At 40.8% G+C, this 16,098-nt stretch overlaps 1 protein-coding gene across 1 annotated transcript in view; it reads right to left on the bottom strand.

Moving 5' to 3' along the window:
• Nucleotides 1-16,098, bottom strand: part of Kcnh5 (potassium voltage-gated channel subfamily H member 5) — a 286,746-nt gene that overhangs the window by 241,712 nt on the left and 28,936 nt on the right. The window contains exons 3-4 of the mRNA XM_038337552.1: nucleotides 9,074-9,180; nucleotides 2,315-2,443 (exon numbers count right to left, since the gene is read on the bottom strand). Of these exons, the coding sequence (XP_038193480.1) occupies nucleotides 2,315-2,443; nucleotides 9,074-9,180 (236 nt within the window). The remainder of the gene's footprint in view (nucleotides 1-2,314; nucleotides 2,444-9,073; nucleotides 9,181-16,098) is intronic.

The following is a 16,098-nucleotide window of genomic DNA, read 5'->3' as shown; positions in this document are numbered from 1 at the left end:
AATTTCTAAATTGTTGTAGCTTTCCACACATCTTTACGTTATTGAGTTCTAATTTATTTTTTATTTTAAATGTTTAATTCATCCATAGCAACCACAGTTCCCCTCTCTCCTCTCCCTCTACTACCCCACCTCCCCCGAGCCCACTCCCCATCTACTCCTCAGAAAGGGTAAGGCCTCCCACGGGGAGTCAAGGAAGGCTGACACATTAAGCTGAGGAAGGACTAAGTCCCTCATCCCTGCATCTATGTTCATAGCAGCATTATTCATAATAGCCAGAACCTGGAAACAACCTAGATGTCCTCAACTGAAGAATGGATAAAGAAAATGTGGTACATTATACAATGGAATATTATTCAGCTGTAACAAACAATGACACCTTGCCATTTGCAGGCAAATGGATGGAACTAGAAAAAAAATCATTCTGAGTAAGGTAACCCAGACCCAGAAAAACAAACACAGTATGTACTCACTCATGAGTGGATAGTAGATGTAAAGCAAATGGTAACCAGAATTCTAATTTAACTGCATTATGATCTGAGACTCATTTTTCAAACGTATCTCTTCATTTAAATTGATCAAAAGGCTTTAGGACTCAGAGTGTAGTGTGTCTGGTGAGTTCTCCATGTACAACTGAGAAAGAGATGCCTTTTCTAGCCATTGTCTGAAGCAACATAAAGTATGGCGTTATTTCATTTGTATTTTCATAAATAAAGCTTTCCTGAAAAACAAAACACAAAACAGCCCCACTAGTCAGCCATACAGGCTGGGCAGTGGTGGTGCGCACCTTTAATCCCAGCGGCCACACTAGTTAGACACACAGGCTGGGCAGTAGTGGTGCACACCTTTCATCTCAGCACTGGAGAGGATTATAAAGTGGGCTAAGACAGTAACTGGCTCTTTTTTCAGTCTAAAGATTTCAAAGAGGTAAGAGCTCTCTAGTGGCTTGACTGCTTTGCTTTTCTGATCTCCAGGTTGAACACCAATATCTGCCTCTGGGGTTTTATTAACCATGCTACGGTGACGTTCCAAAGACATGAATCAACATTCAGTGCAAAGATGATTAGAAATATGTTTTCGTATTTTTTAAAAAGTGGGCCTAGCTGGATGTGATGGTGCATGCCTGTAATTCCAGCATTCAGAAGATTGAGGCAGGAGAAGTACTGAGCTTCAGGTCAGCTTGGGTCATACAGTAAGATGAGAGAGGGGGAAGGAGGGATCTGAGTCCTAAATTAGATATTTTACTTAATCTTCCAGAAAGTGATTTCATAGAGTCTGGAATTTCAGAGACATATATAAATTAATTTGTTTGGTCCTATTTTCAATACTTGGCACATTGTAAAGTTTCTCTTTTTAATTTGATACTAACAGAACAAGTGAATAGATCGTTGTGCATTTAGACTCACCTGCAAAGGATAAAATAATGTAATTTTCTGTAATTATGGTTGCAATTGGAAAGCTTAAATCTCTGTGTAGGTTTTATTTTTATTTTTAAAGGAAGGGAGTGTTTGGCAAATGCACAAAAGTAGGCATTTCCTTTTGGTCTCCTAAGAGGTCCTTAAAAAATAACATTTTAGCCGGGCGGTGGTGGCGCACGCCTTTAATCCCAGCACTCGGGAGGCAGAGGCAGGCGGATCTCTGTGAGTTCGAGACCAGCCTGGTCTACAAGAGCTAGTTCCAGGACAGGCTCCAAAGCCACAGAGAAACCCTGTCTCGAAAAACCAAAAAAAAAAAAAATAAATTTTATAAAAACCTATTTCTAAATGAATTTTAAAGTCTTCATTTATGTGACACCGGCTTCTAATTTAAACCCAAATGGAGAAAATAAATTGGGAATAAATTACATTTAAGAGAGGCAAGAGTGCTCTAGGTTTCTGTAGCCACATCTCTGGATGCTGCAGTCAATAATGCTCCACTCGGGAGGCTTGCCTTGTGCCAGCCACTCTCTTTATGACAAAATTATACAGTTTCCACACAAGAGAACGTACAATTGAGCAAACAAAAACTGATAAGTAAGCTGAAAGCAATCAGCCAGTAAAACTCAATTAGTTGACCAAAACTCCATCAAATTCTTAACAGCCCCGTGGTAGGAGCTCAGTGAAGTCAGTCCCGGGTATGTGTAATCGTTTGTGCTAAAGCTCACTGGGTACAGGGGGTTGAAATGCCAATTGGGTTGCTCCCAGATTAACTGTATTCAGTGGAATTCCCCTGCTGCATCTCACTAGGATGAATGCAGAACCAAAGAAGAGTCATAAGAAGATGTGGCAGATAGAAGGCCAGCAGCTTCTTAGGTACAGATAATCCTTTCGGGAATTACCTTTTGTTGAATCATCCTCTATCGGTTGTTTGAACAGCGTAATATCCTTGAACGTACACAGGAACAAGACCACTTTCTCATGCTCGTTTCTTATTGGTGCAATTTGCATGTAAAACCAAACAGGGGTTCCTGTAGTGGAGAGAGAGGGAGGAAAAGGACAGTGGAGTTGTCATAGGACGACAGCAAAGATTCGCGCCCCTGCTTCTGCTGCTTCTATGGCAAAACAATAGTTGCTTTGCTTGAATGAATAAATATTTTTTTAAAAAAATACTTTAACCAGAATTGCTAGTACAGGCCTATAATCCCAGCTACTCAGGACACTGAGGTAGGAGGATCACAAGGTAGCGTAGACTACAGCGTGTGCTCGGGGCCACAGTGGGTAACTTAGTAAGACACTGTCTCAAAAATAATAAAAATTGAAATCAAAAAACTTCCAAGGGCTGGGAAAGTAGTTCAATGATGGAATGCTTGTCTTGTGTGCATGAGGTCTTCGATTCAGTTCTCAATATAAAATGAAATAACAAAACAAACAAAAAAAACCTGTTTGACTCTCTATCAGCTACCAGTTGTTCAAATTTAATGACTATAATTTTAGCCCAAAATATGAATATTCTAAAGGAAAGTACTGGGTCTCTTCCCAACTTGTGTGCACAAAGTCAGTCTTGCTGCTACCATAAGGGCCGCATCGCCTTTAGGTCTGGGTCCCGAGGCCTCTGCCGCTCTCCCAGACTTCATCTGACAGGCTCGCTGAGAGTGATCACTCCTACATGCCTCTCTGGGCTTGTCACTTTGACAAGTGTTTCCAATTAACAGTCACAGCAACACCTACTGCCCTGGCAAGTCGGGATCCTAAATAAGCCTCTGAAATGCTGCTTCTATCCCAGGGCTCTCTCTTCAGTCAGATGGCCTTATGGGACACCTCGATGGCTTTGAATGTGTCCCCAATCACAGAAGACATCAACGGTACTTGATACGTACTGTACACAGAGTGCTACCTGAAACCTCAGGGCAATCTTAAAAAGGAAAGGAAAATAACACAGGTGTTCACAGTCTGAGACTCTTGGGTGTCTTCTAGAGCCACTGCCTCCTGCCCCTCAAGGCCCAACGCTGCCACATCCTTCTTCAAAGGAGAGCCACTGCACTCTCTCCTTTGAGGGCTTCAGGGATCAAAGCTCAAGATCTGGACGGACCAGGAACTGACATATTGCAAAGAATGAATAAATGAAGGCATAAGAAATACCCTCAAGAGAATAATTATTCACGAAGTGGCAATACACATCATAGGTTTTTTTAAAAAAAATTTAAAAATACATTTTCCATAATATTTTTATCAAACAAAGGTGCAATCAGCTCCTCAAACCATTCATTCTTAGGGACAGAGGGGGTTTTGTCAGGTTTAGGATTTGGAGAGTGGATGTGCAGCTACAGGAGGTACCAACTAACAGCATTAGGGGTTCCCTAATAGCCAAATAACAAGCTCCTTCCCATCTGCATCCAAGGCTACATCACCTAAAGCCACTGCTGATTCTGTTTAAACATCCAGGTAATAACAGTGCTCTTGGAGCACTGGACTGGGCTCCCAAGGTCCAAATGGGGAGCAGAAGGAGGGAGAACATGAGCAAGGAAGTCAGGACCGTGAGGGGTGCGTCAATCACCGAGACAATGGGACTGATCTAATGGAAGCTCACCAAGGCCAACTGGACTAGGACTGATGGAGCATGTGATCAAACCGGACTCTCTGAACGTGGCTGACAAGGAGGGCTGACTGAGAAGCCAAGGACAGTGGCACTGGTTTTGATTCTACTGTATGTACTGGCTTTGTGGGAACCTAGTCTGTTTGGATCCTCACCTTCCTAGACCTGGATGGATGGGGAAGGAACTTGGACTTCCCACAGGGCAGGGAACCCTGATTGTTCCTTGGACTGGAGAGGGAGGGGGAGGGAGGTGGGGAAGGGGAAGGGAAGTGGGAGGAGGGGAGGAGGTGAAAAATTGTAAAATTATATAATTTAATAAAAAAATACAAAATGAAAAAAATTATTGACTAAACTTAGGGAATCTCTCTAAGTCATGTGAGGGCTAGCTTGTCCTTTAGACAAGTGGAGTGTTCTTAGCAGGCTCAAGGAGCCAGAGCAGTGCAGAGATTTATAAGGTAACGGTCAGCTCCACCACTGAGTCTTCTGTAGTCCCAGCAGGCCCATAGGACTCAGCCCTTTCCACGATGACTGCAGAGTAAGAAACAGACGTGGGAAACAACCACGTCATCTCTGAAGCAGACTCGCTCTCTGTTTCCTGCTCCTTGTGTTACACTGTGTCAGAGCTGTGAGTGACAGGCAGTTTTACAATTCACAGGGGCCAGAGGCTGCTGTGTGCTTGACCTGAGGCTGTTCCAGCACGGTGGGCTAGCAGCAAAGGGGTCAGAAACAAAGAGAAAGAGGCTTTGAAAATCCTTTCTGGTTGCCAGGTCCTGCTAGAAATCTGGACAAAAAAAAAAAAAAAAAAACTGGTACCACATCCATGGAAACAGCCACATTTCCAAATTCTGGCATAGACAGAACTCTCTGAGAAGTTGTTTCTCAACACCGAGGTAGAATCGTTCCAGCTCATAGGCTCAGATTTCCCCCATCACAGGCAGAATGTTTTCAGGTAGCTGGTGAAATCTCCTTTATATTCTGGTGCTAGGGGTCAGACGGACAAGGAATCTGAGAAAGATGGATGGAGGTGCACTCCCAACCACTCAGAGCAGAGCCTGGTCCCTGCACACCAGGAACATAGGTGCTCGGTTCTGTCTTGGCTCCAGAGATACTAAACTTTCCCCAGAGCAGAAAATGCCTCCTTTAATAAGGACACTAGATAGGAAGAAATAAAAAAGAGGGTACAAACTGGAGTGCCAACCCCTGATCAAGTGAATCATAAACCTCAACGACCCCATTGGCAAATAGTGTTTAACCTAACCTACTCACATGATGGAAGTCATGGGGGGCTTGGAATTCAGGCGTTCCCCAAAAGGTCTTCTACAGATATGTCAGTTTTCCTATCTAACATTTTCCAAACTCACAAAATACACTCTTTCCAGTTTGATATGCAAAAGACGTTCTTAGATGATGACTTATAAAAGTCCTTTACAACTGACCAAGATACTTGTATGCTACCCTAATGCCTGGATAATATCTATCCTTATCAAACGAAAAATCAAAAATAAAGATGGATGCAGAGAGCACACAGAGGAGAGCAGGAGCTTTCATCTACAGGGCTGCCGGATCTGTCTCTTAACAGCTATACACACACACCTACATACAATACACAGTTCACCTTAGAGAGCCAGGCCGACTTGAACAAAAGTCATATAATAACTTCAAGCCATGTACAATGTAGAACATTTAAACTATCCCGGAAGAAGAATTATAATAATGCAAATTTCAAGTCGTCACCAATAGATTTTAAAGTAAATAAACAAAACAGAATCCCATTAAGGTACTACTGACAAACTCAAACTGTGGACTTGGCTACAATGTCTGAGAACTCAGCAAATATCTGTTCATTCTGCTTAAGTGCCAAGGCAAATAGCCTTAATGATGAGCGTTCTCCAATTATTTGCTAAACTTGGGCCATATATCCATGGTCATCTCAAGACTAACAAATCTATATAAAGATGAAGAGGCCTGGACGTTTGGACATCTTATGAATCGTAACTAAACATTAGCACCTGAGGGGAGAGGACCCAGGAAGGATCCACAACCTCTGCAGCAGGGTGAGAACATCATTGAGAACTGATTGCTTTCTGTGTGACAAGCTGGCAGCTGAGTATGACTGCAAACAGAAACATCTCTTTGGACTTGATTCTAAACTGCAAGATGAAATGATTGAGGTTTTGAGAGGTAAAAGCGCGAGAAATGATGCTCCCGCCAGCAAATGCGCTGCTCCGAGGCAGCGTCTACGACTGCTGTTATCCTTTTGTGGATCTAGTGCTAAAAAAGAAAATCTGATTTTAATTCCACATATTCCATAAAGAATTGAAAGAAATGGAGGGAAAAAATTGTGCGCCACAAGATCCAACATATACTGATTGTAAGAAAAAAATGCATTCTGATGACGTTAGAATGTCTCTCACACATCACACTATAGTAGCCACTGAAGATGAGGATGGATTTTGTCATCATTTACCATGAAAGCACATGCGCGCGCGCACACACACTTTTTTCATATACATTTTTATTGAAAACAAATTTTTTTCTTACAATATATTTTGATCTCAGTTTCTCCTCTCCCAACTCCTCCAAGATTCTCCCCACCCTGCATACCCACCCAACTCCATGTCTTCATTCTTTCTCTCTCTCTCCCTCCCCCCCCCCCTCTCTCTCTCTCGCTAACTCGCTAGCTTGCTCGCTCGCTCTCTGGTTCGCTCTCGTTCTCTCTCTCTCTTCAGAAAACAAATAGGCAAACAAACAAAAACACCCAACCCAGAAGTAAAAGCACATACACACACACAAATAAACCCACAAAAACACAAAATCAGAAATCATACGAGCAAAAGACCAGAAAGACAAAAGAAAAAATGCCAAAACAAATCAATATGCAACAAAAAGTTTACAAAATTACCATTGAGTTCAGTTTGTGGAGGCCATCTACTACTGTGCATGGGCTCTGCCCTTAGGTGTGCCCTTAATATACCCTGTGAGATTCCATGGGAAAACCTTTGCACACAGATGTCATTTGGCCATTGATTCTTGATTAAGGGTTATGAAGGGACTCTTCATATCCATGCAATAAAGCCAAGTCAAATAGAAGGCTTGAAGTTTGGGAATATGCAGTGAGGCCTGGTGGCCGTGGTGGTGGTTGGCTGATTGGTTAATTTTTGTTTTAACCTCCCAAACAGGCTGTCCATGAGGTTCTATGTGATGGCATATTTGACAATTGGTGATATACTTTCCTAACCCCAGAGAATATTCACAACAATCAGCAGACATTTACCAGATGTGAATGGCCTGTTCTGAGGACATTCCCCTTCCCCAGGCAACATCTAGCTAAAGGCTATGTTTGTAAAGGCTGACATCAAATAACCACATAGCCACCTCAGTGACATTTATACAGTAACTATGAAAAGTGAATCTATAAAAATGCATTGTGAGCATCCATTGGTACAGACACTATAGAAAACCTACTCAGAGACTAATTTTAAAATTTTAAAATAGAATCACCATATGTTGAAGCAGCGCCATTTCTGGCTATTTACCCTAAAGACTGGAAATCTGCGAAACAAGGGATATCTGCATGCTCGTGTTCGTTGCACTAACATTTGCAATAGCCAATTTTAGAATTGACCTAAATGTCCATTAGCAGATGAACTGATAAGAAATGAAATGTGTATAGAACATGGAATCCTGCTCAGCATTTAAAAGAATTTCTTGGACTGGGAAGATGACTCAGTGGGTAGGAATGCTTGCTGAGTAAGCGGAAGGGCCTGAGTTTGGATCCCAAACCGACATAAAAAGCTAAGCATCACTGTGTATGCTCGTAACCCCAGCAGTGGGCGAAACAGGAGACAAGGAAGTGGGCAGAGACAGAGGGACTGATAGGGTTTACAAACTAGCTAGTCTAGCTGAAAAATAGAAGCTCAAGTGAGAGGTCTTGTCTCAACCAGAGCCAGCAGAAGATCATAGAAGATGCCTAAAGTCTTCCTCTGACCTCCAAATGACTTCAATGTCATATGGTGATTCTGTTGTAAAATTTTAAGTGTACACACATGCAGATACGAGAGAGAGAGAGAGAGAGAGAGAGAGAGAGAGAGAGAGAGAGAGAGAGAGAGAGAGAGAGAGAGAGAGAGAGAGAGAGAGAGAGATTGTGGTATTCGCAACAACATGGAAGGAATAAAAGAGCATAATACTAAATAGTAAGTTAAATAAGCCAGGCACAGAAGAACAATATAAAACCTACTTATTTTAAGTGGGACTTAAGCACATGATTAAAAACATGATTAAACACATGTCAGACAGTAGAGGTTCTCAGCGGTAGGGCTGGGTAGGAATGAAGGGAAGATGATCTAGGAATAGAAAGACTAGGTGACACATGAGAAAAGTTTCTCTGTCTGGTTATGAAACGCACTGCACAGCATGGTGAACACGGTTAATGATAACAGCATATAGTGCAGACACCGAAGTTGCCGTGCGAGCAGTTTCCAGTATTCCCACCACAAAAAGTCAGTATTTGAAGGGTTGAAGGTTATTTGTTTAAGTATTCCTTTTGTATTTGTAAATCATAGCGTTACTTTGTACCTAATCAATATGGACAACCATGATGTTGAAAATAAAAATGCGGGGCTGGAGAGATGGCTCAGCGGTTAGGAGCTCCTGCTGCTCTTGGAGAGGATCTGAGTTCAGTTCCCAGCACCCACAGGCAGCTCACAACCCTCTGCAACATCAGTCCTGGGGAGATCCAACCCCTTCTTCGGACTTTGGCCAAGCACACATATTTTACACATGCATACATATAAGCAAAACACTCATACACATAATGTATTTTTAAATAAAATTAAAATAAATATGTTAAAATAAAACAATATAAACTGTTTTGCTTCCATTTTGAGGGGATTTCATAGGTAGAATCATTTATTAATCTTTCCAATTTCACCAGCAACCTCTCCCCCGACACCAAGAGCAGTCATAGCACACGGTATCTTCTCTACCTTGTTGCTCAGCTACCATTCCTTAAACTATAACATTTAGAAGAGACCTAGGTCATCTTAATGATAACAGAAATACCTACGGTTTTTTTTGTACAGAAGAACTTCGAAACAGTTTGACTCGTAGTTGTCAAAAGTCTGCCTGACTTTCTCAATGGTCTTCTTGTCGGTCAATTCTCCATACATAAAACTGAAAGACAAAAAGGAATCGATATTTTTGTGTCACGTTTTAGACTATTACATAAAATCACATTATCGTCTTACTGGTTCATTTTGCCTAAACTGATGCCCCTGCAAAATGAACTAAAATATGAAAAAACATTATTTCAGTGAAATTTTTGTATCCATTAGACATTTGCAACCTGTGGGAGGATATGTATAGTCAGTAACATGCTAAGACATGTTACATGCTAAAACATGTTTTAACCACTGTTGCTAAAACTTCCTGCTGACAGTCAACTTTAGAAGCTATTTCGTGTGTGAAGAGAAACAGAGAGGCAGAGAGAGTAGCTCCTACAGTTTCTATATGCACAAATTCCAAGCACTGGGGTTCTGTTAAACACGTTTCACACCTGCCGTGCTTGAATCTCAGTTACGATGGTACGCTGACTATAACTGCATGAAGCACATTGTCACTGAAAGGCACCGGTACAGCCACACACCCCTTGTCCATTGTTTTGTTTTTTCTGATTTCAAATGACCAAGCATGATCCGATTTACAAATTCTGGAATGTACAGTTCAAAAGTTTAAAATCTTGTGTCATTCTGAACAGCATGATGAAAGCTCTTGCAATCTTACTCCATACCCCCTCCTAGGGATGTGAGCCCCACCATCTGCTCAGGGTATCCAAAATCTATATGAGTCTATACATTACACGCTCCCCAGTTGGTCTCCAACCCACTGTCTCAGTTAGCAGATATGCCACTCTAGTCTGGCATTGTGTATATTTGAGTAACCATTTCTTAATGATAGTCTCAAAATGCAATAATAATGACTCTTGAAATTCAAATTGTCTGAGGAGAACTCATAAAATACTTCTTTAGTTGAAAAGTAAAAGTACAAATTAAAAATGTGTTTTGGAGAGTGGCCACATCTTATCACAATACACTACTAGAATTGTTTTGTGGTGATTATTATTATTATTGCTAATGTCTTAGTATCCCTAATTTATGAATGAAATATTACAGTAGACATCTATATATGGGAGAAAACAGGATATGCAGTTTGGTCCCGTTGCTACTTCCAGAATTCACTGGAGTGGGGGTGTCCTGCAAGGATAAAAGGGAATTTTCACTGATAATAGCTGTCCATCTACAGCCATAACCAATCACATCATCTCCTTCAGAGTCTACCAGTATCAGTAACTGCATCTGTTACTTAGATCACACTGGTGGGGAAGTTCATAGCTGGCTGTGTTGCCTTCTTGTCTCTGGTGATATTCCAATGCACTACTCTTTTAAATGGAAATAGGAAATGAAAACTAGTTAATAACTACTAAATTCCACCAAAAAATGAAGGATAATAATGGTGGGGGGCAAAGTAAAGTTAAAGAAGACAGAGGGGACCGTAGGAATGTTGCTGCTACAGTCAGTTGAGAGATAGTAGATCTTCAGAGGGATTTCCTGAGCCTCAGCAAAAATGAGGAAAATGGTTCATAAATAAGTGTATCCCATAGGAGAATTCCAAAGCTGGTGTCTGGAGCCAATACATGTTGATATGGTTAGAACATCAAAAGTAAATGTAGGATTAAGGGGTGAGCTGCTACATGCCCCCAAAAAGCGGTGCACTGTTCATGATAGCAGGAAGTCTATGGCAAGATGACTGGTTAGTGGCAACAGAAGTGACCACAAAGATGGGAAAGGATGAAGGGAGGGGAGGGCAGCTACTATTCAAACAGTGTTTGTAGGAGAGAGCTAGCATGCAGAGAGGATGAAATGGAGATATACTGGGTCATGAGGGCTCTACATGGTTGAGTAAAGAAGGGAAAAGAGCCCGATATCAACTGCCCATGTCAAGACCAGCTTGATCCCCGAAAAGTTCTATCACAAAAAAAAAAATACATAGGAGACCCCCAATAGCTCACACTTGCACCCTAAATGGGGGGGCTGGATAATCCTGCAACCTTTCCAAGTCCTCAGGGAGGGCATGTCATGACGCTGCTCCAAACAGATGAGGAACTCAAGTGATGAAGCACATTCTCTCCTGCCTGGGCTGCTGCTGCTGCCTTCCCCCTACCTGACTGACTTCCTGTGTAACTCCTCTCTGGGTGCTAGAGTGTCTCTAGGTCCACATTACTGCTGGAGACTTGATAGATGTGGGCCACACAAGCGCCCTGCTCTCTCTACCATGGGAACCATGCCACACCTGCCTAAGGACCCTCTAACCTTGCTTCCTTGGAATATGGTTCGCAGAAGTTGGCACACAATCCTCATATTTTTGCATGTGTGCTGCATTACGCTTGCCCGAGCCCCTGAAATAAGCACTCTTCCCTACTTCTCTGTGTACCATACCCCCCTGGGCTGCTAAAATAGCCCCACCTGACAGCCCTGCAGAGAGCAGCACTCTTTATGATCCCGCTTCCTGTGAATGAATCACAGCCATTGATTACAATTGAAGTTATTTGGAGACCGTGACTGCAAAGGCCAACTTGAGCCAAAACCAATACATCCTACTAATCAGACAGGGTCAAAAAAAATCTCCAAATATGGAAGTCACTCAGTAGTGGAGACAACTGTTCCAAATATCAGCATAAGGAAACATAAAGTCTGGAAGAGCAAGGTAACATGATAAATCTAAAAGAGTACAATTATTCTCCAACAAGACTCCAGAGATAGGGTAATAGACAAAATCCCTGAGCAAGAATTCAAAAGATTAATTTGAAGGACATTCAGTGACATATAAGAGATTATAAATAACTCTGTGAAACAAAGAAACCAATTAATGAAATGAATAAGAAATTCAACAAAGAGAAATAATCAAAAGAAACCAACTATAAACTTCAGACCTGAAGAATGAAATAAGTCAAATAAAAGATATGAACAAGGGCCTCAACAACAAGATAGAGCAAGCAGAACAATGTCCGAATTTAAAGACAGACCTTCTGAAGTGCCACTGTTACACTGAAGAAATGAAAGAGAAAACTCATTAGAAAGAGCAAAGAAAGTTTCCAAGATTTATGAGACGTGTACAAGTGAACAAATGTTCAAATTATGACCCTTCCAGGAGCCAAGGAAAAAGGAAAGCACAGAAAACCTATCCACACAACAAATGAGTCCCAGTTTCATCCATTTTCCTGAATACGTCGCAATTTCATTTTTGTTTATGGCTGACTAAGATCCCACTGAGTATAAGTACCGCATTTTCTTTACCCACTCATCTACTGATAGATATCAAGGCTCGTTTCATTATTCAGCTCCTGTGAATGGTGCAGCAAAGATTATGGATGGGCAAGCATCTCGATGGTGGGTCTCAGAGTCCCCCAGGTGCATATTCAGGAGTGGCGGGCTCAAGATTATGGTAGTTTTTTTTATAAGTTCCATCCTAGGCATGGGGAAGGTAGCTCCATTGGTAGAGTGCCTCCTTAACATGGAAAGAGCCCTGGGTTTGAACTCCAGCACTGCATAAAACAGGACATGGTGTCACATGTCTGGAACTCCAGAACCAGAAGGCAGAAACAGAAGAATCCAAAGTTCAAGGTCACCCTTGGTTACATGATGAGTTCAAGATCATGCTGGCTACATGAAAACTTAAGACCTGAACAAAAAGAAAAGAGAAGATGAAGCTTCCATACTGACAAAGAAAAAGCTGATAACTTCTTTAAGCTTAAAGAGATACAGACAGAGAAGGCCCAGAAAACCCGAATGATCCCTTAGAGATTTGACTCAAACATGTCTTCATCACTACATTTCATAGCCAAACTTCCAAATTCTTTTTTAAAAAAAGACATTTACTCACACTTAAGCCCCATTAAATTCATGGGAGATTTTTAAGCAGAAAACCAATGAACTACAAGAGAATATGACACTTTATTAAAAGTTAGGGAGGGAAAGAAAGATCATTAACCACGACTATTACACTGAGAGATGCCATAGAGGAGCAAAGGAGAGCTAAAACAATGTCCAAGGTGACCGTCCAAAATAAAAATTAGGGAATCCATCAACCCTAGAGCAACCTTAACAAAATATGCTCAAGAGAGGCTATGCCAGCAGGTGAAAAAGAAAAGAATAATAGATGCCCCTGTGAAAAGATGCAAAGAAAACTAAAGCCTGTAGAAGAGCAGTTACATAAAAGATAAAGAGAATAAAATCTCATCCATACAGAAAACAACAAAGATAAAGCATGGATCTTGACTAGAATGTAAGTATTTGAGACCCGAAAATGAACAAAATGATACAAATCATCCTACACATAACACTAATAACCTTAGATGCAAACACATTAAAAGCCTCAAATAAAAATAAATATTCACCAAATGCACTAAAAAGCAAGATCCAACATGCTGCTTACAAGTAGGACTGACATCTTCGCTATTGAGGATACACAAACACAGAAATTGATGGATCAGAAAAGTCACTCCACATCAAACAAGCAAGAATGGCTATGCTTAGGCAAGCAGACTGCAAACCAAAAATGATAGAAAGACACAGAGAGGTGATATGTGTTAATGAAAACAGTCTACACAATGGGAGACAAAATATGTATATCTAACTAATACTAGAATACCTCAGTTTAAGCCAACACTTAGGAGGCAGAGGCAAGCAGATCTCTGAAAGTTCTAAGCCCTATAGAACAAGTTCCAGGAAAGTCAGGGCTAGAGAATACTCCTGTCTCAAAATAAAATAAAATACTCTGTTGACTGAGGTTTTCTGTACTACCATGGTCTTTCAGTTATTCCATACCAAAGGAACACACAGAGGTCTACATTAATTATAAACTGGTTCGCCTAGTAGCTCAGGCTTTTTTTTATTAACTAACTCTTAACATCTTATATTAACCCATTAATCTTGTCTATATTAGCCACAAGGCTCAGGACCTTATTTGTCAGGTCACATCTTACTTCCTCTGCACCTGAGTCACAACTGCAAACTGAAACTTCTCTCTCCCCAGAATTCTCATTGCCCCGCCTCCACTTCCTGCCTGGCTACTGGCCAATCAGCATTTTATTAAAAATAATACAAGTGACAGGGAACAGCCCATTGTACCACAGCAGTACTCACTGTTACAAGGAAAGTACTGTTACATCTAAAGAGAGAAATAAGCTACAGCACAGGGTGGCTGTGCATATCCACATCCATTCTCATCAATGACAGGTTATCCAGAGGTCCCATAAACACTCAGTAAAGAAGTATCAGAGATAAGCAAAGGAAGAGAACAAATGAACCCAGTATAAGGCAGCCACAAATGACGGTCTCAGCAATATCATAGTGAATGGAAAGGTGCTGAGACTGTTTCATATAAGACCTAGACAACATGGTCCACTCGTAACCCTCACAGTCCTCAAAGTATGGCACTCTTAGACAGAGCAATCAGGCCAAAGGAAAAAATATGATGCCCAAAGAGAAAGGAAGTCATATAATCCTGTAAACCACAATTTAAAGACCTCCTCAGAAGACTACAAGGATAGGCAGCTAAATTTGGTAGTTTCAGGATACAAAACCAATATAGAAACATCAGTAGCCTTTTTATGCACCATAATGAACTTGCTGAGAAAGGAATGACAAAGCAAGCACATTTGTAATAGCTATTGAAAATCAAATACCTGGGAGTGAATTAATCTCAGAGAGAAAATGACCTGCACAAATGAAAATTGCAAAAGGCTGATAAAGAATTGGAGAAAGATAAACACACACACACACACACACAAATGAAAATATCTTACATGTATATGGATTAGAACAATTAATATTGCTAGAATGTCCATGCTACTCAGCAAAATATAGACCCTTATTGTGACTTTTATCACAATACCAGTCATTCTTCACAGAAAGAAAAAAATCCTCAAATTCATAAGAAATCACAGAATACTCCAAGGTTTAAAAGCATTCTTGAGAATAAAAGAATAGAAGAAGCTGGAGCCAATTACAATAAGAGATTGTAATACACTCTACAGGACAACAGAAGCCACAGTGATAGATGTACTGCATAAATTCTGACATACAGAACACGGGAAGAGAAAATAGAGACTCCAGAACTAAATCTACATATCTACAACTACTGTCCACACCCGAGGGAGGTAAAACACACACGAACTCACAGGTTCACTCCTGGACATGCATGCATGCACACACACACATGTGCACACACACTTAATCATGTACATGCACACACTCACACACACTCATACATGCACATTCACACACACATACATGCACACACACATGCTCATGTACATGGCTCAGTCATATACATGCACATATTCACACTCGCTCATACATGCACACTCACACGCTCATACATGCACACTCACATATACTCATACACGCATGCACACATTCCCTCACCCACACACATGTATACATACTTACTCATTCACACATGCACACAAAAATACACACATATACAAATACATTAGAAAGCATACGTAATAAACAATCCTGGGAAAACTGAATACTCATATGCAGAAGAATGAACTTCATCCCTTCCTCTCAGCCTATGCCTAAATCAACAGAAAATCAACAGGACTAAAGGACTAAGTTTGAAACTCGAAATTACGAAACAATTAGAAGACAGAGAGGAAACACTTGAAGACCATGAGGCCAGCAACAGCCGGGGTGAGACTCTGAGGCAAGGCGACAAAAGTCAGGTGAATCTCCTCCCAGACAACAGAGTGAGGACAGATACAAAGGATTACATTTGTCTAACAAAGGATTGCATTCAGAATACATAAAAAACTTAAAATGCTCAACCAAAAATTGAATCCAGTTGGAAATGAATAAATTCCCTGAATTAGACATTTTTCAAACATAGAAATACAGCCACAGCTATATGAAGAAAAAATGTTCAACACGCACTAGCTATCAGAAATGCAAATATAACCATAATACGATATTCATTCTAACTACAATGTATATTATTATTTAAATATATAGTTACATATATAACATTTAT

Source organism: Arvicola amphibius, chromosome 7 (genome assembly GCF_903992535.2).
Source record: "Arvicola amphibius chromosome 7, mArvAmp1.2, whole genome shotgun sequence".
Classification (NCBI taxonomy): domain Eukaryota; kingdom Metazoa; phylum Chordata; class Mammalia; order Rodentia; family Cricetidae; genus Arvicola; species Arvicola amphibius.
Note: the sequence above shows the minus strand (reverse complement) of the source record. Positions and strands in the feature narration are given on the sequence as shown.